Source organism: Nerophis ophidion, linkage group LG16 (genome assembly GCF_033978795.1).
Source record: "Nerophis ophidion isolate RoL-2023_Sa linkage group LG16, RoL_Noph_v1.0, whole genome shotgun sequence".
Classification (NCBI taxonomy): domain Eukaryota; kingdom Metazoa; phylum Chordata; class Actinopteri; order Syngnathiformes; family Syngnathidae; genus Nerophis; species Nerophis ophidion.
In genome coordinates, this window is record NC_084626.1 from 6,967,952 (window position 1) to 6,992,633 (window position 24,682).

The following is a 24,682-nucleotide window of genomic DNA, read 5'->3' on the forward strand; positions in this document are numbered from 1 at the left end:
GATTTTCATTATGTAAAAGTTATATTTTTATCAACATGTGATAGCAGGGGGCTTCACGGTGGCAGAGGGGTTAGTGCGTCTGCCTCACAATACGAAGATCCTGCAGTCCTGGGTTCAAATCCAGGCTCGGGATCTTTCTGTGTGGAGTTTGCATGTTCTCCCCGTGAATGCGTGGGTTCCCTCCGGGTACTCCGGCTTCCTCCCACTTCCAAAGACATGCACCTGGGGATAGGTTGATTGGCAACACTAAATTGGCCCTAGTGTGTGAATGTGAGTGTGAATGTTGTCTGTCTATCTGTGTTGGCCCTGCGATAAGGTGGCGACTTGTCCAGGGTGTACCCCGCCTCCCGCCCGACTGTAGCTGAGATAGGCGCCAGCACCCCCCGCGACCCCAAAAGGGAATAAGCGGTAGAAAATGGATGGATGGATGTGATAGCAGGGACCCTGCCATTCAAAACTAGGCTGCTACATTACTAATGATTAATGTAACTATAACTGAAAAAAATAGCGCAATAGGAGTGTGTATTCATCCTTAAACACCATGGAGTTCATGTAGGCTTTATGATGCAGTTACATCATTATATACACTATCAGAGACAGCTTCAGGAAACTCTACATTTAACATGATGTCCTTTTTTGCTGCTTCAACACAGCTCAATCAACACAGAAAAAGGTACAGTCAAATAACGGACAGCGAGAGCTTTGCTGTCCTTAACACACCGCAATATGAGCTAAAGTTACGCTAAAAGTTAAATCGCCTTCACCTCAAGGACTGCGAGCGAACTGAGCTGCCGTTTATGTTTCTAGAATGTCAACGGGCTCATAGTGATGTTACTAATAGTTGACTGGGTGGTGTTTATTATAATTTGGGGAGAGTCCGCTGTCTGATGCTTACCTGTTAAACACCTATCTCCTCATCACGACGCTGGAGCACAGACTCCATGCGCCCTGAATATGTACTGCTGATTGGCTGTTACCACTCTGAATACGCACTGCTGATTGGCTGTTACTGCTCTGCGTGTAACCAATCAGATGGTTGTGTGGGTGGGACAATGCTGGGTGCTACAGAGAGTACTGACTGAGACAGAGGCAGAACGGAGCGGTGCAGCTTGTTAAGACTTTAGGTTCGGCTGCTCTTTGTTGTTAAGGCGCCATCTTAGGAACAAAGCGCTGCGGGAAACCCTGGAAGTACTTTACAGATACTGTATTATGATTGTTCATGTTTTTCAGTCAGTACAGATTTTTTTCCTATCACCTTGTGTTGTGCATTACAATCTCAAACGCGTTTTGGGTACTGACGTAGAAGTTTATCTCTTTCCGTAGTTAGCTTTTACCGGTACTACCAAAGCACCTTGATCTGTTAATACACTGGAAAAAGAGTTCCTCAGTGTTCACTCTTACAATAACAATGTCACTACAGCTTGGTTATTATACAGGTTACTGAAAGCATTTTTAAAGTGATTTTTAGGTAGAATTGATTGCTCCAATTAGCTGCATTGATCACCACCTAGAACGCACCGATTTTTACATTTTAGAATGCAAAAGAAAGAAAAAAAAACTTTGTTTTCACGTCTCTCATAATGATTGGAACAATAAGCAAAATTTAAAAAAAAGTGCGGATCCCTTTTAACTATCATTTTACCACATACTCCATTTTTGGTGCATGTTGGGATCTGGGACCTCGGGCACAACATCTTATGTCATGCATAAATCAGTGTTGATGTGACAATTCAGTTCCCTGAATTCAGGAATTCTTGTTCATCTCTGGTGTCGGGAATATTTATAATTGTATGATTTCATCTCTTTCTTCTTTATAGCTCATTGATAGCAGGTGTCATATTCAAATCAGTGACTTTGGAAGCAACGTGTAGAACAAAACTGCTTCTTATCACCAATGTTTTGTTCAAGGCTCCTTTTATCCACGTTGGTTGACGTGTTTGCGTGTGATGCAGCTGCAGCTGCGGGTGCCCTGATTGGGCCAGCGAACGGACACTTACCGCATATCTGGGAGGTGCTGCTGAGATAATAATGGGCACATGAAAACATTCATGGCAATGAACGGTGTTGGAGGTATTAAATATACATCTGCTGGCGCATCATTAATGTCCAGCACAAACTCACACTCGGCAGCACAAACTCACACTCGTGCAGAGACAGTATTTGTGGTTATGTGGAGAATCAGCGTATTAATTTTTAAAGCATGCATGTACAAGGCAAGATGTACTTCTCATTTCTCTTCATATTTGGTGTTTCAAAATGTTACAGCATAGAAATGGGCTTAGTGCTAAATCAGGGGTCAGCAACCCGCATGCGGCTCTTTATCGCGGCCCTAGTGGCTCCCTGGAGCTTTTTAAACAATGTATGAAAAATGGAAAAAGATGAGGGGGAAAAAAACATATTTTTTGTTTTAATAGGGTTTCTATAGGAGGACAAACATGACACAAACCTCCCTAATTGTTATAAAGCACACAGTTTATATTAAACTTGCTTCACTGATTCGAGTATTTGGCGAAAGCCGTTTTGTCCTACTAATTTTGGCGGTCCTTGAACTCACCGTAGTATGTTTACATGTATAACTTTCTCCGACTTTCTAAGACGTGTTTTATGCCACTTCTTCTTCTGTCTCATTTTGTCTACCAAACTATCAACGTTGTGCGTGAATGCTCAAAGGTGAGTTTTGTTGACGTTGTTGACTTGTGTGGAGTGCTAATCAGCTATATATGGTCACTGCATGACGGCAAGCTAATCGATGCTAACATGCTATTTAGGCTAGCTGTATGTACAAACCCTGTTTCCATTCGAGTTGGGAAATTGTGTTAGATGTAAATATAAACGGAATACAATTATTTGCAAATAATTTTCAACCCATATTCAGTTGAATATGCTACAAAGACAACATATTTGATGTTCACACTGATAAACATTGTTTTTTTTTTGCAAATAATCATTAACTTTAGAATTTGATGCCAGCAATAGGTGACAAGGAAGTTGGTAAAGGTGGAAATAAATACTGATAAAGTTGAGGAATGCTTATCAAGCACTTATTTGGAACATCCCACAGGTGTGCAGGCTAATTGGGAACAGGTGGGTGACATGATTCGGTATAAAAGCAGCTTCCATGAAATGCTAAGTAATTCACAAACAAGGATGGGGCGAGGGTCACCACTTTGTAAGCAAATTGTCGAACAGTTTTAGAACAACTTTTCTCAACGAGCTATTGCAAGGAATTTAGGGATTTTGCCATTTATGGTCCGTAAAATCATCAAAAGGTTCAGAGAATCTGGAGAAATCAATGCACGTAAGAGATGATATTATCGACTTTTGATCCCTCGAGTGGTACTGCATCAAAAACCAACATAAGTGTGTAAAGGATATCATCACCACATGGGCTCAGGAACAATTCAGAAAACCACTGTCAGTAACTACAGTTGGTCGCTACATTTGTAAGTGCAAGTTAAAACTCTACTATGCAAAGCAAAACCCATTTAGCAACAATACCCAGAAACACCGCCGGCTTCTCTGGGCCCGAGATCATCTATGATGGACCTATGCAAAGTGGAAAAGTGTTCTGCGGTCCGACGAGTCCACATTTCAAATTATATTTGGAAACTGTGGACGTGGTGTCCTCCGGACCAAAGAGGAAAATAACCATCCGGATTGTTATAGGCGCAAAGTTCCAAAGCCAGCATCTGTGATGGTATGGGGTCTATTAGTGCCCAAGGCATGGGTAACTTACACATCTGTGAAGGCACCATTAATGCTGAATGGTCCACACAGGTTTTGGAGAAACATATGTTGTCATCCAAGCAACGTTATCATGGACGCCCCTGCTTATTTCAGCAAGACAATGCTAAGCCACGTGTTACAACAGCGTGGCTTCGTAGTAAAAGAATGCGGGTACTTTCCTGGCCCGCCTGCAGTCCAGACCTGTCTCCTATCAAAAATGTGTGGCGCATTATGAAGCGTAAAATACAACAGCAGAGACCCCGGACTGTTGAACGACTGAAGCTCTACATAAAACAAGAATGGGAAAGAATTCCACTTTCAAAGCTTCAACAATTAGTTTCCTCAGCTCCCAAACGTTTATTGAGAGTTTTTAAAAGAAATGGTGATGTAACACAGTGGTGAACATGCCCTTTCCCAACCACTTTGGCATGTGTTGCAGCCATGAAATTCTAAGTTAATTATTATTTGCAAAAAAAAAATAAGTTTATGAGTTTGAACATCAAATATCTTATCTTTGTAGTGCATTCAATTGAATATGGGTTGAAAAGTATTTGTAAATCATTGTATTCCGTTTTTATTTACATCTAACAGAATTTCCCAACTCATATGGAAACAGAGTTTGTAAATATTGCATCATTATGCCTCATTTGTAGGTATATTTTAGCTCATTTAGTTTCCTTTAAGTCCTCATAATACAATTTATATCTCATGACACCTTGTCTGTATGTAATATGGCTTTTATTTTTTTGCGGTTCCAGATGGATTTGTTTTTGTATTTTTGGTCCAATATGGCTCTTTCAACATTTTGGGTTGCCAACCCCTGTGCTAAATCCTTTCTGACTGATTGCACATTTTGAAGTGAGATTCAGAGACATGTTTTTTTACAGTAGATTAGGTAAGCAGCATGATGAGATGCAAGACATAAAAAAAATTTCAGATATAAAATGTTTAATGTAATGTTTTTTAACCCTCTTTTTTTGTCTTTTGAGGTCAATTTGTGTGTTTATGTCCATAGCTTAGTTGTGTTACTCTGAATGGAATGATTTTTCCTTAGATGATTGTTTTCCATGTTTTATTTTAATATTTTAATTTCAAATACTTTCAAATATTGATAAATAAGCAATGAACAGGCAGAGAAATACCTGCACCAAAACCTATCCATTTACAGTAAATATGACCAAGTGTACTTTTTATATCCAAAATGAAACCCTGAAATTAGACAATGCAAAATTATATTGCCTTTACTGTTAAAATGTCTAATTATAATTGTGGTTGAGGGGGAATTTTTTGGTCCAATGATACTACACTGCTACTTGGCACAGCAAAAAATAAAACATTTCAAATACATTATATTTTATTGCTAATTTGATGTACATTTAGGCCTGATCTTTACTCCAATACCCCAGCCTTTTAACATTTACTGTATGGCTGATACCTCATTTTAGGAAAATATTTCAAAATAAAATAAACTGACATAATTGGATGAAATGGGTATTCAAGTGTTTTTGAGTATCTAATAATAGAAAAGTGTGATATAAAATCTAATCCATTCTTATTATTATTAAAATAAAAACAAAAACGTTTACCGTATTTCCTTGAATAGCTGCCAGGCATGTAATATGTGCCTGCCTTGAATTACTAACAGGTAAAACTCACTCCCCAAATTAATAAGTGCATGCTTACTTTTACCGCCGGGTCAAATTCAAGACGTCACGAGTAACACTTCCCCTACCGTCATTTTCAATATGGCGTAGGAGTTTGTTTTAGCTTCTAATATGTGTAAATTAGTGGTCTTGTTCCACAGCCATACAGATCACACTAATGGTTGTGGTATAAAACAATTTTAACACTCTTACTAATATGCGCCACACTCTGTGAACCTTAACCAAACAAGAATAACAAACACACTTCTGGAGAACATTGGCTCTGTAACACATTATAAACGCAACATAAGAATTACCCAGAATTCCAATGCATCCATGACTCTTGGCTATATTATACACCCGCTTGCACCAAACCCCCCCAGCCCCCCCTTTCCGTGCAGCGGTTGAGGTGGGCAGGGTTGGGTGCGCGTGTATAATATAGCCAAGAGTCATGGATGCATGGCATTGTGGGTAGTTGTTATGTTGCGTTTATAATGTGTTACAGAGCCAATGTTCTCCAGAAATGTGTTTGTTATTCTTGTTTGATTAGGGTTCACAGAGTGTGGCGCATATTAGTAAGAGATTTAAAGTTGTTTATATCACAACCATCAGTGCAAACGGTATGGCTGTTGAGCAAGTATGCATTGCAATCTTCTTTGAGAAGCAGCAAAATGCATGTGTTCTACTGGCACGCAGATAGCATGGTGCAAAGGTGAGCGCGATGGCATGTTGTAGGGCAGTTGTCCCCAACCACCGGGCTGCGGCCGCAGACATTTTTTTTTCAAATTTTTTACTGCATGCCATTGGTAAGTTTAGGGGTGAGAAGAGGTTTAAATTAATTAGCGCCCCAGCGGCTACACGGTATATATTTTTATATGTGAACAAAAGCAGTAGAAAAAATAGGAATCCAAATATGTTTTAAACACTCATAAAAGAGAACTGCACTTTCACAATCATTATGAAAGACTGGACGACAGATTTTTTTTTTTTAATGCATTCTAAATAGTTAATAATTGCAATCAAAGTCACCTTAAAAAGGAACCTATAAGAACCGCTATATTCTGCTTATAAAGCCATTTAAAACATCTAAACAACTCAATTAAGCTTTTATATACATGATATAAGTATATACGTATGTCATGTAGTAACATTTATAATATTTAATATTTACGTATTTTGATCATTTCAAGCATTTCAAAACCAGTGCCGCATAGCAACACTGGCTCTTTTTAACAACATCACTGATTATTACTCATTGCAGACTTTATGAGAACCAACACACAATAAAACATCACTTACTGGACAAGGTCTGCTGTCATTAAGATGCAGACTGCTAGGATGTTCATATATCCCCATTTAGATGAAGAATGACTATTAATCCTTGCAAAGAAAAACATGGGAGTGGAACTAAGTCTCTTTTTGCCTCGTTCTCACCATTCCTGGGTCTAAATTGGCTATCAAAGTGTACCAACTTGTCGGAATACGTCCTCATTCTTGTACTATCCAGGTAAGAGACATTATCTATGATCTACATCAGGGTTGTCAAAGTCTTTTCAGCTCAGGGGCCGCATGGAGGAAAATCTGTGCACACGATGGCCGGACTATTAATATCATGGCATTGAAACTAAAAAAATAAGACAACGTCAGATTGTTTTCTTTGCCTTACTTTGGCCAAAAATAGAAAAGTACATTCTGAAAATATTACGATAAAAATATAGAAAAAACTATACCGGCAGCAGTAAAGTTTAGAGCCATGAAGGAAAGAAGAAAGGGAATAAATGTTTATAACTTAACACATTTACATATGCATTAATATCTGTTTTCTTTTGTATTTTTTTTGTTAATGAATTGAGTAATGTTTATGACAACCTTTTTCCAAGAAACAATATAGAATGTGAGAGCTAACAGGATAATGCATACATTTATAATTTGTTTTCAAAACGGTGATCAAAAATTGGAACCCAAAAAAATCTACTGTCGGACCCCATTTTTATGACTTGATGGGGTCCCTGGGACCCGATTTTGAAAATTCCTAGTGCCAACACTGATGGAGTATTGGTACGTGCAAAACAGCAGCAGGCGGCTGTGACTTGTGGGCCGGTTCTAATACTAATGAAACATCATCCCGGGGGCCATAGATAATTTATTTGCAGGCAAGATCTGGCCCGCGGGCCTTGACTTTGACACATAGGTGTTAGGGATTCCCAAGCCAGACAGGTCAAAAGCGTGAGTCCAGACAAAGAGTGATCTATTGGGGTTGGACACATGGCTAACGACCGTGTATTTTGAAAATAATTATGTTAGGGAAACAGCAACGAATAGACTGAAACTGTGTGGCGTAATGTGCTTCCAAAGTTATCAGTAGATACGTCAATGAATGGCAGTAGCAAAAGCCGAAAAGACATCATTGGCAGGAAATCAGAAGTCCTAAATGCCAAACGTAGAACTAGGATCAACGTATGAAACTTGGATCATAACACAAGTTACATCAGAAATCAAACATTACCAGATTGATATCCTTGGAATAAGCAAATGTGCAGTAGATAGACAGGATGCGCAAAGATCATCATCAACACTGGAGAGAGAAAGAAGCTTGAAGAAATAAAAAACTATCAATAGTATCCATCCATCCATTCATCTTTTTCCACTTATCCGAGGTCGGGTCGCGGGGGAAGCAGCCTAAGTTGAGAAGCCCAGACTTTCCTCTCCCCAACCACTTCGTCCAGCTCTTCCTGGGGGATCCCGAGGCGTTCCCAGGCCAGCCGGGAGACATAATCTTCCCAATGTGTCCTGGGTCTTCCCCATGGCCTCCTACTGGTTGGATGTGCCCAAAACACCTCCCTAGGGAGAAGTTCGGGTGGCATCCTGACCACATGCCCGAATCACTTCTTCTGGCTCCTCTCGATGTGGAGAAGCAGCGGCTTTACTTTGAGCTCCCCCTGGATGGCAGAACTTCTCACCCTATGTCTAAGGGAGAGCCCCGCCACCCGGCGGAAGAAACTCATTTCGGCCGCTTGTACCTGTGATCTTGGCTTTTTGGTCACAACCCAAAGCTCATGACCATAGGTGAGGATGGGACCGTAGATCGACCGGTAAATTGAGAGCTTTGCCTTCCAGCTCAGTTCCTTCTTCACCACAACGGATCGACACAGCGTCCGCATTACTGAAGACGCCGCACCGATCCGCCTGTCGATCTCACGACCCACTCTTCCCTCACTCATGAACAAGACTCCTACGTACTTGAACTCCTCCACTTTGGGCAGGGTCTCCTCTCCAACCTGGAGATGGCACTCCACCCTTTTCTGGGCGAGAACCATGGACTCGCACTTGGAGGTGCTGATTCTCATCCCGGTCCCTTCACACTCGGCTACAAACCGATCCAGTGAAAGCTGAAGATCCTGGCCAGATGAAACCATCAGTACCATATCATCGCAAAATGCAGAGACCTAATCCTGCAGCCACTAAACCAGATCCCCTCAAAGCCTTGATTGCGCCTAGAAATTCTGTCCATAAAAGTTATGAACAGAATCAGTGACAAAGGACAGCCTACAATCAATTGTAGGCTAATCAAAATCAGGCTGAAGGGAAAGCAAATAAATACCACAATTCTCCAATGTTGTGCTCCAACAAATGATAGTCATGAATTCAGAAAAGATGACTTCTACAAACAGGTACAATCTGAGCAAGATTCCAGGACATGACATGAAAATTGTAATGGGAAACTTAAATGAAAAGTAGGATGTCACGGCGCGGGCTGGAACCCACTTTTCTCTGGCAGCTGGGTCTGCCAGCACCTCTGTTGGCAGCGTGCCTAGATACACATCCCTGCCCACATGCCGGCAAAGCTGTGGGCGATCAGCAATCTACACACCTGGGACTGATGAGGGCGAGCGGTATAAAGACCAGCGGACCCAAGGATCCTAGTTAATCCTGTTACATTGTGAGCATTCTGTGTCTGGCTTCCGTCCGCATTCTAGATCGCTCCCTGTGACTACATTGATTCCGCGTCTCATGCCCTTTTCTGTTTCCCGCAGTGCTTCCAGTGTTCTCCATCTCCGAGCCTCGATTCTCCCTGGACTTTGGACTGCCTCCCTCGATCCTTGACCCCCGCTTGGACACGGACCTCCAACGCCCCACCATTCGCCCTGACAATCTGCCTGCTCCACGGACCACCTTCATGTCTTGTTCTTCTTCTTGCCCGACACATTTGGTAAAACACTACAGCTAATCACACACATAGCCTCACATACACACCTTGGATCTAGTCACACACCATTTCCTTAGTTTATATTATTATTGTTGTATTATTATATCCATCCATCCATTTCCTACCGCTTATTCCCTTTGGGGTGGCGGGGGGCACTGGTGCTTATCTCAGCTACAATCGGACGAAAGGAGGGGTACACCCTGGAAAAGTCACCACCTCATCGCAGGGCCAACACAGATAGACAGACAACATTCACACTCACATTCACACACTAGGGCCGATTTAGTGTTGCCAATCAACCTATCCCTAGGTGCATGTCTTTGGAAGTGGGAGGAAGCTGGAGTACCCGGAGGGAACCCATGCAGTCACGGGGAGGACATGCAAACTCCACACAGAAAGATCCCGAGCCCAGGATTGAACCCAGGACTACTCAAAACCTTCGTATTGTGAGGCAGACGCACTAACCCCTCTTCCACCGTGCTGTCCGCATTATTATACCGTGTATATTGTGTATATATATAATAAATCATAGCGCTATACCGCCCCCTTGTGTCTGTGATGTCTCAACTCTTCCTGTAAAACATAACATAGGAAATGACAACACAAACCTTCCGTGAGTAATGGGAGAACATGGCTGTGGAACAATGAATGACCATGGCTGAGTGACCTTTGTCCTGCCAATGAGTTGGTCTTAGGAGGGACATTTTTCCCCACATAAAAGTATCTATAAATTAACTTGGCTTTTTCCGAATGACAGAGACAAATACCAGATTGACCACATCATTAAAGACGGTACCTGGAGACGGTCACTCCTTGAAGACAAGGTGATGAGGGTGGCTGATTGATGCCAGCAGCAACCACTATCTAGTCGTAGCAGCAGTTAGAGTGGAGGTAAGGAAAGCAGGCATCAAGAGAGCAGGAAATAGACATTTTGATGTTGCAAAACTGAAAGACGACACGGTTAGAAATGTGTTTGTGCTGCAACTGAAAAACAGGTTTCAAGCCTTAGCAGATCCTGATTAATCTCAAGAAATCAATGATATGTGGGACAGAACCGAGACCACATTCATTCAGACAAGTGGACCATGCTTGGGTTACAAACTAAATGAAAGAAGGAATGGATATCAGGAGATGCAGAGGTGAAACGAGATAAAGAAACTAGTCATTAACTCAAAGTACTAAAGGGATCAGTCACTACATTTCCAGGCACTAAACTATTATGATTTCCCCAAGATTTTTTTTTTGTATTTTCACACTTATGTGTGAAGTCCAAGTGTCCATGCAAGCTCCCTTATGTGATTATTGGTCATATGCCGTGTGCCTCCCGTACACCGGGGGACGCTTATTTCATTTTAGTGCGGGTAACTGAATTACATTTCTGGTTGACCTATGACATTACACTAGGAGTTGTAGATTCTTGCAACTTCTTATAACTGGTGTCCACTGTAATTTTCGCGGCCCGGATGCGTTACAATGCTCATTCATCAATGAGCCGCGCGAAGCACTCCGCGGAACACGCCCACGGCCACTCTTCTCCGGCACGCGTCAATCCGGCAGCTGCAAGTTCTGCCGGCGCCTCCGCTGGCAGTGCACCAGGACACGCCCCTGCTTGCGCTGGCCGCATCACAGTCACGCACTGGTCACACGATCAGCAATCAGCGCACCTGGGACTGATGAAGACGAGCAGTATAAAGGCCAGCGAACCCGAGGATCCAGGCCAGAACGTAGTTCTCTGTTTACAGTAAGCTATCGCGTCTCTTGCTCCCCTCCCATGTACTTGCTCTCTCTCTCTCTCTCTCTCTCTCTCGCTCTCTCTCTCTCTCTCTCTCTCTCTCTCTCTCTCCTTCACAGTTCCTGTGTCTTATGTCCTTGTGTTTCCCGCAGTACTTTCCCTGTTTCCCGCGATCGAGCTGTGTGCCTGGATTTCCCCTGGATTCCGGACTGCCTCCCTCGATCCTCAACCCCCGCTTAGGAGAGGGACCTCTCAACATCTCTCTCCAGCCCCACGGACCTCCAGCTTGTGTTATGGACCTTCTTCTGCCTAGCCCCTTTTGGACTTGTCTTCTTCCTCACTCAACACTCCCGGTAACACTCATTAATTCCTACAAATAGTCTCACACCATGCACCCCCTTGAATTTTTGGTCACACTCCATACCCGTGTTGAGATTATATTATTATTGTTTCATTATCATACATATTGTGTATATATATATAATAAAGCATTGAGCTTACTATGTCCCCTTGTGGTCTGTGCTGTCTACTTCTCTCTCCTAAACATAACAGTGATATTGACACGTATTACAAATATTAGGTTTCCAATGGCTATGCTGATGATAAATAGCAGACAGCATCAAGAAATGATCTCGGATTGGATTCCGCTACGAACCTGACGCTACGATCAAGACTGTACCAATGATAGGTGACGGAATACATTTTTCGAATGAATTTTCGAACGAAAATCATGGAAACAAAACTTTTGAATGTCTTAAAGGTCATCCAAAAGGCTCTGTGGATCGATGGAAGGAGTTTTAAATTGGAAGGAAAAAAACGCTCGAGACCCGACTGATATCCAGAGGAATGTTTTTGCCAGTTGTGCGGAAAGTGAATCAGCTAGCTTGCACAAATACAGCCTGAAGAGGTTGCACAGCCCCATACCCGTCTCGAGATCTGGTCTCCCATCACCTGATACAGGTGTGTTGGTCCGACTTTCCAAAACCCGAACTAGTTCGGTTAAAGGAGACTTATTTAGAACCCAACTATTTCAGAAAATAGGACTAATTTAGTGTATGGACACTTACTGACTGAGACACGGAAGCTCCTCGACAAGGTCCTCCGAGGAGACCATGTTGCGTTGTTAGATATTTTCGATTTTACTGCAATAAAATATGATTTATTGTCTGAAGAGCTGTAGAGATGCAAATGTCTTTTTTTGTCATTAAGTCGGAATCGAACAGTGACTGTCAATTTAAATCCTCAAAGGTTAAAGGACACCTTAGCCATTCCCTTGAGAACATTTTAACAGGCCCCAGCAGTTATGAAATATGAAATAATTAATCATACAAACGTTGTAAAGAAGACAAGCGGAGGGGACAAGGTCAGGCTGTGTTGCGTTTTAATTAAGGAAAGCGCGGTCCCACATTGTCATTATCCAAGCTGATATTTTGGAGCTGCTACCTGCAGGGCGTGAATAATCACCTATTGACTCATGCGATGGTTTTTGTTTCGTTTGTTGTCTTTCACACAAACTTTGTAATTCTGCATCCTCTAATTGCACATTTGCTTTTGCAACCAATATTTCAAGTTCTCCCACTCCTTTTCCTCTCTGAGCACAATTTGCTTGGTTGCACCCTCTTGCTTTCCAATATCCTCCTCTAATGAGTGTGCGCTGAGCTCAGTGGAGCGTCCGAAGCTTCAGACCGCAGGCTTGGTCGAGGGAATGATGAGCATCACCTCATCATGTTTCGGGGGACTATTTCATTCAAAACGGTGCCCCTCCACTGAGTGACAACAGATGCCCTCGCTGCTGTGAATAGGTTGGGGTGTGATAGCCGCCAGCAAAAATACACACAAACCCTAACCGATAGAAGTCTATGAACATGGACTTCTAAGTCCTAAGAATAAATCTGTACAATCTAAATCTAAGACTAGATCTGACCAATCTTGTTGCGATCCGCCGTTCGGATCTTTACATATTCTTGCTTATTGTTCCTTTTTGGTAACACTCTGTTGTTTGACGTCCTTATTTCCTGTTTAGTCTGTCACCATGGTAGCTCATTAGTTAACCTGCCCCTTGCTATCCACGCACACCTGTGTCTTGTAATCACCTCCCTTATTTCCTAATTTGCTTATACGCAACAAGTGACGATTGCTATTGATCATTATTACACGTTTGCTTTTATGCTACGCTTATTCCTTTTTCCTAGCTCTCATGCTAATTGTGTTGTTTTACCTTTTTCTGCCTTTGTTCCAAGTTTAGTGTATCTGTTAGTTTTTCCTAGCCTCCATGCTAGCGCCATTTGTTTGCCTTTCTGTTTAGCGTCAGTATTTTTGTTCCTTAGCCTTTTTTTCGTTAAATAAATACTTTATATCTTACCTTACGTTGTGTTCTTGTCCGACGCATCCTTGGCATCGCTATGCCAACCAGACATTACAAATCTAAGTCTAAGACAAGATCTGACCAATCTAAGTCTATTAGCATGGACCGATGAAGCCTCCTTGGATGAGTGGCGAAACGTCTTCTAAGTCTAAGATTAGATCTGACCAATCTAAGACTAGATCAGACCAATGTAAGTCCAAAAATAGATCTGACCAATCTAAGTCTAAGACTATATCTGACCAAAGTCTATTAGCACGGACCGATGAAGCCTCCTCGGATGAGCAATGAAACGTCTTCTACGTCTAAGACGAGATCTGACCAATCTAAGTCTAAGACTAGATCCGACCAATCCAAGTCTAAGACTAGATCTGACCAATCCAAGTCTAAAACTAGATCTGGCCAATCTATGTATCATATAGTATTGAGGAACTAATAAATCAAAAAACTGTACTCTACTCTGTTTGAAAAGTACCGGTTCACGGGCATGACGTCATGACATTGCTGGTTTTACGAGCAGAGGAGCATGTTCAGCAGTACACAATCACGGAGTACTTTTAAGCAGACAATGTGTGTAGACAGAAAAGGGAGAACGGATGCATTTTGGCCTAAAAACTGACGATAAAGGTGAAGTTGTCACACTAAAACGCCCTTGAGGCGAACCACCATCTGCAGTCAGCAGTGTTTTAGCTCCTTCTAAATCACTAATCCTTACCTCATGGCGACAAATAAAGTGAGTTTCTTACAAGTATCATCCCTGCAGGATGAGGAATAGCTGAAAATGCTTCACTACACACCGTAGGAGAATACAATAACTCATCGGCATCATCGCTAACATAAGCTAGCACGCCTAAATGTAAACAAATGGGTGGATCTACACCTAACATCCTCTGTAATGATACTAAGTACAAGAGCGTATCAAGTCGATACTATGGTTACATCAAAATGTTTTATCGTCATAAAATCTTTTGTCTTTTTAAATTCATATTATGTTCATAAACTCAGGAAATATGTCCCTGGACACATGAAAACTTAAATTATGAACATCGTATGATTCTGTAGCTTCTCGGTATCGGATTGATACCTAAATTTGTGGTATCATCCAAAACTAATGTTAAGTATCCAAACAACAGAAGAAGTGATTATTACATTTTAACAGAAGTGTAGATAGAACGTGTTGAAACAGAAAATAACCATATATTAACAGTAAATGAACAAGTAGATTATAATGTTGACACAATAATAAAATACAAATGACACATAAGTTACAGCACACATCAGCAGCCAAATTAGGAGCCTTGTTTTGTTTACTTTCTACTAAAAGACAAGTTGTTTAGTATGTTCACTATTTTATTTAAGGACCAAATTGTTATTTGATTGCAAGAATGAACAGATATTTTTGTTAAAATAATGTCAGTTTTTTGTGGTCTCCTTTATTTAGAAAAGTATCGAAAAACATTTTGGTACCGGTATCAAAATACAGGTATCAAGACAACCCGATAACAGACTTACATTTTCTTGTACGACATTGTTAGACAATGTACTGTTTGAAAAATGACATCCATATTAAAGACTTCTGTCTTCAGTGTTTGATGCATATTGTCTATATTGTATAATATATGTGTTCCATTTTCACCTTGTTTACCTTTTGTGAGCTGCTGTGTTTATTGTTTCGTTTATATTGTATTTATACATCATATATAAAATCAGGAGTGACTTTACTTACCCTCTCCTAATAAAGAGCAGCAGAGGTGTCCAAAGAGCGGACTGGGGGTCATTTTGGGCCCACAGCTTGTTTTTTTATTGGCCCCAGACTTGTTCTAAAAAGTGTTTTATTGATTAAATCTACAGTATCATTAGAATAATACTAATTACACTAATTTATTACATAACACAGAGTTTATATAATTTAAAGGGGACTATTCATCTACATTTAAAACACTTTCTTGTCGTGAACATCAGTGGTTCTCGATCCTCAGAAAACACTTGGCTTTCTAAGTACCATCACAACGACCAATACAGTAGCATAGTTAGCCTATGCATTCATTAAAAAACAAGGCAGATTTTTTATTTAACAAGTATATTTAATATTTTTTGGCCACTTACATTTCACACATTTTGAACAGTAACATGGAATAAATAAAAACAAAACACTGTACTTTTAATGGAGTGATTCTTTGGCGCACCACTAGATGGAGCTCACCAAAGTTTGAAAAGCACTGGTGTAATAATATGCACTGGATTTGTACATTTTTCATAATTGTTTTTCCTACAGTCAGATTTATAACCTGTTTGTGAAGGCGTTCCCAGAATGCAAATGAAACCACGCCCTCCCCTTTCCAAAAATGTGTCTTTAAAAAATGAGCACTCTTAAATATATACCGTATTTCCTTGAATTGCCCCTGGGGCGCTAATTAATTTAAAGCCTCTTATCACCCCTGCGCTTACCAAAGGCATGCGGTAAAAGTAAGCATGCGCTAATTATTTTAAAACCTCTTCTCACTCCTGCACTTACGAAAGGCATGCAGTAACAATTTGAGTGTGATGTAAGCTTGTACCTTAAATCCTACTGAATAGCTCTTAATCTTCTTCCCTTTATGCAATTTCAAATTACTGGTATTATAATCAGCCTCCCCCATTTTGAAAATGATGACAGGGGAAGTGTCACTCATGACGTCACGAGTTTGACAGGGCGGCAAGACTAAGCATGCGCTAATTTTTTTGCGACGTGAGTTTGACCCGGCAGTAATTCAAAGCAGGCGCATACTATATGCCTTGCGGCAATTCAAGGAAATACGGTATATATATATATACATATATATATATATATCCATCCATCAATTTTCTACTGCATATTCCCTTTGGGGTTGCGGGGGGCGCTGGTGCCTATCTCAGCTACAATTGGGCGGAAGGTGAGTTACACCCTGGACAAGTCGCCACCTCATCGAAAGGCCAACACAGATAGACAGATCAACATTCACACTCACATTCACACACTAGGGCCAATTTAGTGTTGCCAACCAACCTATCCCCAGGTGCATGTCTTTTGGAGGTGGGAGGAAGCCGGAGTACCCGGAGGGTCACGGGGAGGACATGCAAACTCCACAGAGAAAGATCCCGAGCCTGGGATTGAACCCAGGACTGCAGGACCTTCGTATTGTGAGGCAGACGCACTAACCCCTCTGACACCGTGAAGCCCGAACTCAAAATATCCAAACATAAAATTGAAAGTCTAACTGATATGTCTAAAAAAACTAAGAGAAAAGCTACCATGAAGCCCGAACTCAAAATCTTCAAACATAAAATTGAAAGTCTAACTGTCAATCCATCCATCCATCCATCATCTTTCGCTTATCCGAGGTCAGGTCGCGGGGGCAGCGGCCTAAGCAGGGAAGCCCAGACTTTGTTCTCCCCAGCCACTTCGTCTAGCTCTTCCCGGGGGATCCCGAGGCGTTTCCAGGCCAGCTGGGAGACATAGTCTTACCAGCGTGTCCTGGGTCTTCCCCGTGACCTCCTCCCTAGGTAGGCGTTCGGGTGGCATCCTGACCAGATGCCCGAGCCACCTCATCTGGCTCCTCTCGATGTGGAGGAGCAGCGGCTTTACTTTGAGTTCATCCCGGATGGCAGAGATTCTCACCCTATCTCTAAGGGAGAGCCCCCCCACCCGGCGGAGGAAACTCATTTCAGCCGCTTGTACCCGTGATCTTATCCTTTCGGTCATGACCCAAAGCTCATGACCATAGGTGAGGATGGGAACATAGATCGACCGGTAAATTGAGAGCTTTGCCTTCCGGCTCAGCTCCTTCTTCACCACAACGGATCGATACAACGTCCGCATTACTGAAGACGCCGCACCGATCCGCCTGTCGATCTCACGATCCAATCTTCCCCCACTCGTGAACAAGACACCTAGGTACTTAAACTCCTCCACTTGGGGCAGGGTCTCCTCCCCAACCCGGGGAGGAGACAGTTTTTTTCTTTTTTAGACAAATAAAGTCTAACTGATATGTCTAAAAAACTAAGAGAAAAACTATGACTACTTATACGACTTTGGAGAGAGAACTCACAAGACATATGGTGACCGGACTGAGACTTAAATACACAGACTAACTAGACAAGTGAGCAGACCTGGAACAGACACAGGAAGGAGAGAGCTGATTGGAGGAAACAAGGGCCAGACCGGACTGAGACCTAAATACACAGACTAACTAGACAAGTGAGTACACCTGGACAAGACAGAGGAAGGAGAGAGCTGATTGAAGGAAACAAGGGCCAGGGTATGACACAGGCGCAACTCAGGACACAAACATGTGCAACCAAACACAGGACCACCGAAAACAAATAATGAGACTAACTTTCCAGCAGAACCAAATGTTTACATGTGGCAGTATACTTTTTCATTCGTGGACACACGGTTCCCCAAGGTTCAGCGCAATGGCCTATATCAGGGGTCGCCAACCAGAAATGTTGAAAAAGCCATATCGGACCAAAAAAAAAAAAAAAAAAAATTGTCTGCAGTTGCAAAAAATAAAATACCATATAAAAGTGTTATGACTTTAAAACAGTGGTTCTTAACCTGGGTTCGATCGAACCCTAGGGGTTCAGTGAGTCGGCCTCAGGGTTTCGGTGGAGCCTGCGGCGCAGAGGTCAAGACCCTCCTGACTCATCGTGTAGATAAAAACTTCTCCCAATTTGCGTATTATGGAATTATGGATGTCTCAGAGACAGCTTCTTTCCCAAAGCTGTCACCATGTTGAACTCTAACATATAAATAAATAAATAATAAATGGGTTGTACTTGTATAGCGCTTTTCTACCTTGAAGGTACTCAAAGCGCTTTGACACTACTTCCACATTTACCCATTCACACACACTCACACACACTGATGGAGGGAGCTGCCATGCAAGGCGCTAACCAGCACCCATCAGGAGCAAGGGTGAAGTGTCTTGCTCAGGACACAACGGACGTGACGAGGTTGGTACTAGGTGGGACATGAACCCGGGTCCCTCGGGTTGCGCACGGCCACTCTACCACTGCGCTACGCCGTCCCTAATAATAATAATAATAATTCACCTATGTACAATATCATGCCCTAATACCCTACTGTGCAATACTACCCTTCGAGTCCAATACGTCCGACACTGATTGTTATCTATAAGTTCGGTACTCTTGTCTTGTTCTGTATATTGTACAGTATTTTGTATTTCTATAGTGTTTTGTATATTGTACAGGATTGCTTATTATTTTTATTGGATGGTAGTCTGTTTATTTCAATTGTTAGTTTTTTCCTTTATTACCTCTTGTGTTATTTATTTCACCCCATATTTGTTCCCACTAACACACCTTAAGTTGGAGTCTTTAATCGTGTTATGTGCAAATATAAAGACAATAAAGTCCATTCTATTCTATTCTATTCTATTCAATTCTATTGAATTCTATTCTATCCCCAAACAAGGTTCCCTCTAATTTTCCATCTGATTTGCAGGTGTTGAATTTGTTGTGAATGCATGCACTATGTTGGTTTTGTTCTTTGAACAAGGTGATGTTAATGCTCGGTTCATTTTGTGCATCAGTAAAAAAAACATAACTTTGTCAAGATGTTGAAAAAAAACAAAAAACATTTTGTGTTTCACGAACGAAGGCTTCGGGGAATGCGCATTAGAAAGTGGTGGGGTTCGGTACCTCCAACAAGGCTAAGAACCACTGCTTTAAAAGTCTTATATTAGGGTTGTAATGAAGGCATCACATAATGTAAGTGTCTATATTAGCTATATTAGCCTACTGTCGAAATTACTTTAAAAGTCCCATATAAGTGTTATATGAAGGCAACACATGATGTAAGTGTCTCTATTAGCTATATTAGCCTACAATTAAAATTACTATTCAAGTCTTATATAAGTGTTATAATGAAAGCGACACATGGTGTAAGTGTCTATATTAGCTGTATTATAAGTGCCTTATATAAGTGTCATAATGAAGACCAATACATGATGTGTCTATATTAGTCTACTATCAAAATGACTATGCTGATGTTAATCTTTGTTGACAGAAATGTAAAAATGTAATATTTAATGTATATATTTTTTTATAACATTGGAAAATATTAGTAACACTTCTCAGAGGGTGAGACAATTCCTGGAAATGGCTCAGAATGGCCAAAGATATAGATGTGTGTGTCCAAGTTAAATGAAACGGCAGGCTGTCTTATTCTAATGGTATTTTTTTACAATCTTTGCAAGCTGGGTAACGTTTGCTGTGGTCTGGAACAACATGGCACACAAACAACTATCAGCCAATAATACATACAGATAATTTGTCATGTGACATGCAAATAAAAATTAAATACACAGAGGACATAAGTAAAGGAAATGAAACTATCTCAAATATACCTAAAGATGAGGCATAATGATGCAATATGTACACACATTTGGCCTCAATAGCATGTTAGCATGGCTTACCTTGCAGTCATGCACTGACAAAATATGCCTGACAAGTCAACATTATCAACAAAGTTCACCTTTGTGAATTCACGCACAGCATAAATCATTTGGTGGACAACATGAGACAAAGAAGGAGTTGCATAAAACACGTCTTTCTGTGGCAGCAACGAAGAAAGTTTTAAATGTAAGTGGTGAGTTCAAGGACCGCTGAAATTAGTAGGACAAAACGGAGCTCCCGAAATACTTTTACCAGAGAAGCATAAACAGAAACATATTAAACAGTGAGACTTTTAACAATTAGGAAGGTTTGTGTCATGTTTGTCCTACAAAAACTATGTTAAAACCCCAAAAATATATTTTTCCGCATCTTTTTCCATTTTAATACATTTTTGAAAAGCTACAAGGAGGCACTATGATGGCGTCCATATAATGTGCGTGGTGGTCAAGCTAGCTCTGTTCTTAATGGGAACGAGGCGCCACTTAGCCTTTCACGGAGAAAAAATGCCCTATTCTTGCTGTACAAGTCGATCAAATCGCGAAAAGGATAAACGTTCCATCAGAGTTTCTCAAGAGGTAATCAAAAAGGGTGGAAGAGTGCAAGATTTTTCTAAACAACGACCAGAAAAGCAGCTCACAATCCAGTCCAAGGGAGCTGAGTCAAAGTATGCCTGAGTTTGCAGTGATCACTTATTTAAAGGTTGGGTTGATATACTTTTAACGTTAATTATTTCCCATTGAAGTAATATCTTGATATTATTTGTATTTCTTAAACACGTTTGCTACGAGCATTTCGAAAAGCACCAACTCAGCGAGTCTCAATAAAAGAAAGCAAACGTGAGCAAAACCTAAAAGAGTTACGTTCTTACCAAAGACAATAATCGTAAATGAAACTTTCAGCACATACACAATGTTGACATCTATAGTTACAGTATATTTTCAGAAACAATCATAAATTAATCTTTCAGCACGTACACAATGATGACATCTATAGTTAAATTTTGATAAACAATCATAAATGAATATTTCAGCACATACACAATGTTGACATCTATAGTTATATTTTAATAAACAATCATAAATGCATTATTCAGCACACACACAATGTTTACATCTATAATTATATTTTCATAAACAATCATAAATGCATCTTTCAGCACATACACGATGTTGGCATCTACTGTATAGTGATACTATGATGAACAATCATACATGAATCTTTCAGCACTTACTGTACACAATGTTGACATCCATAATTCTATCTTGATAAACAATCATAAATTAATCTATACACAATGCTAACATCTATAGTTATATTTTGATAAACAATCATAAATTAATTTTTCAGCACATACACAATGTTGACATCTATAGTTTACGTAGATTAATGGTAGTTGTTGTTATTGAAGGAAACGGCGAATGTTGTAATGCAAGAGTGAAATCAATGTGCTTAAAAGCTTCAAATGACCAAAATACGTAAATATTACTTGTTATTATAAATGTGTCTGATACTACGTTACATTCACAACATTGTTTGTTGGATGTTTGATCATATTAGCTGACTTTTGCTAGTGTTTATTTATGAGTTAGACTGCATTATAAAAAAGAAAACCATATGTGTGCTTGTCTCACATAAGGCTTGTGAATGATACACACACACACAAAAAAAAAACCCCACCACTACTGTGGTGTTTTAGGATGCAGTGTATATCACACATCGTGAAGCGAGTGTTGTCAGCTGTGAGATTGATGACAGTTTACTTACTCGACAGTTGCTCAGCTCCTCTGCAGACAGGATGATAGTGCCACATTTCTTCCCTGGAATCCCTCTGTTGTAAAAAAAGGCAAAACATTTTTGAGAAAACGTACTTTCATTGATTCACTTAACATATTCAGCGTCATTATATCCATATTATGTGGCTAAATAATGCATGGACTCACTTAGGTATTGTGCATTTTCATAATAATATTACATTAATGTGGTGTAGTTTTATTTGTTATTCACATATAGATTTGTCTATTGAATTTTAAAACAACGGGACTTTATTTGATGTTTCAAGAGCTATAAGACAGACATTACCAGAGTGAACATTTTAACATTTAACAAGGGTTGCACCGCTATCTCATGCAAATTAGGTGATTTGCATGTTTCAAATTGTTCAGATCAAAGAAAATGAAAGATGTGAGAACGAGGGAGGGCATTTAAATCTCAGCCGTCTATGTTTACGAGTATCTAATCTACATATTTGTATTTATGTTACCATGCAAGTATTTTAAGGTGCCTTTATTGGATCCTGGGTACTCACGGATCAGCATTTGCTTAATAATGATCATTTTCCCCCTTAAAAATAAGTTGTTGTTTTTCCCCGCAGAAAACGGTTTGGTTTGGTTTATATCTGCGGGTAAAAACATTTATATATATATATATATATATATATATATATATATATATATATATATATATATATATATATATATTTATAAAGTTTATGAGTTTGAACATGAAATATCTTGTCTTTGTAGCATATTCAACTGAATATGGGTTGAAAATGATTTACAAATCATTGTATTCCGTTTATATTTACATCTAATACAATTTCCCAACTCATATGGAATACATATGTATATATATATATATATATATATATATATATATATATATATATATATATATACACACACACACAAACACGCACACACACATACACACACACGCACACACACACACATACACACACACACGCACTCACACACACACACACACACACACACACACACACACACACACGCACACAACATGACAATGTAACGTCAAGGTTGCATGACTGCTATGGATGGTCAAATCGGACAAAATTAAAAGAATAAAGTGGGCCAGTCCTCGGACCTGATTGGCACGCTCACCTGTCTGTAGAACTTGGACCAGAAAAATGGAAGAACTGCTCGATATCTTGGTCTAAAAGTGTGGCTATAACTCCAACAACTTCAATAAATTATTTTACTTTAACTGCACTCTAAAAAGTAATTACTTAATAACCAACGAGACAAATTGAGGCAACCATCGCTATTCATCTGTTTTTACATAGTATTAATTAAAGTGAAAATGTCTTCAACTAGTTGCTTTTTTTAATCTTAGGTGACCTGATTTTCTCACCAGTAAAACCTCTTTTTAACTGAAACACACTTAATACACATGTACATTGATCTACATGCATGTTGATTGCTTACTTATTTCATTGCTTACATTGATATCTTGTCACAAGTTTAACCCATTTTAAAATGTTTACAACTTAAATTTCTTGATTTTTAAGTTAGCTCAACATAACTTTATCTTGCATTCCAACATTTTTAGTTACATTTTACAAATACATTATCACAAACATGATGACAAACTTTGTATTCATTGTGTGTTTCAGTGTGTAGCCAGACAATTAAATTGGATTACTTCTCCTGACAATTTATATAAAACCACAAGGTAAAGCTGCTTGAATCTGTTAACAAGGATTTAGCAAAAATGTCTCATTTTGCTGGTAAAGTATATGACATATTTAAAGCTGCAGAAAAAAAATAGTGTTATATTGTATGTCAGTATAATGGAACATTAGAAACTGGACAATTATTGTAGGACACACTTACAGTATTTTCCCAACACCGTTTATAAGATTTCAATATTGAACAATAAACAAACAATTGAAATAACTTAGTCTGCATTTAGCTAACTTTGCTAATCAATCACACTACTGATTATGACTCTTTTGATATTCACATTTGAACACAAATTATGTAAAGTGAACACTTTGGAAGTCATTATGAAGTAATTTTCAAACAATACCCTCCTAAAAATGTATTTTTTTTTCTCCTTTGTAAAGAAGCCAGACATGGTCTAAGGCAGAGCAGCCATGTTGGACTTGCCCAGAGGCGTCTAGTTGGTTCATCCAGGTACTGAGTCAAAAAAAATTAGTGTGGGAGTGTTTTCTTTTTTTTTTTTTTTATAGATTTTCACTATGGTTGTACTAATGAGAAAAGGTCCCTCCTAACAGACTAAGATCAGAATTAAAGCACATACAATTAAGCGTCCCATGTGGCTACAAGGGATGGGTACCAAATCCACTACTTTGTTGGCACCTGCCAGATCCACGGCTGTTTCAACCATTCACAAAAATAAGATAACAGTGCCATGTTTTTGTAACCGGGACTCAGCCAAACTAGTGCGCTCTATAGTCCAGAAAATTGGGTATTTGCTATTTGCAGAATAGAATGTCCAGCGATTGGTTTGGAGCATAGCCCTCCTCTTTAATTCAGCATGTAACAGATTTTCAGGGAAAGCAATTCCAAGTCAAAGCTGTATGTAATCAGCTTTTGCTGGAAAGATAATAATAACTGATTAATTGGATTTTACTAGCACCTTTCTAGACACATAATGCGATCTACACTTAAGAGCCTAAAATTTGTTCACTCCACAGTGTGTGGAGATGTCTTGCGGTGGACAGACGGAAAAATGGCTGCTAATTCGTACAAGTGTGGGCGGCACCAGAGACCACGGTGGTGAAGTAGGACACAACTGGTAGGAACCACTAG

The 24,682-nt window shown here is 40.0% G+C and overlaps 1 protein-coding gene across 3 annotated transcripts in view; it reads right to left on the reverse strand.

Annotated features, from left to right (window-relative positions):
• cpne5b (copine Vb) overlaps positions 1-24,682 on the reverse strand; it is a 437,932-nt gene that overhangs the window by 175,310 nt on the left and 237,940 nt on the right. For all 3 annotated transcript variants that reach the window (XM_061922666.1, XM_061922665.1, XM_061922667.1), the window contains one exon: positions 21,873-21,936. In XM_061922666.1, coding sequence (XP_061778650.1) covers positions 21,873-21,936 — 64 coding nt within the window. The remainder of the gene's footprint in view (positions 1-21,872; positions 21,937-24,682) is intronic.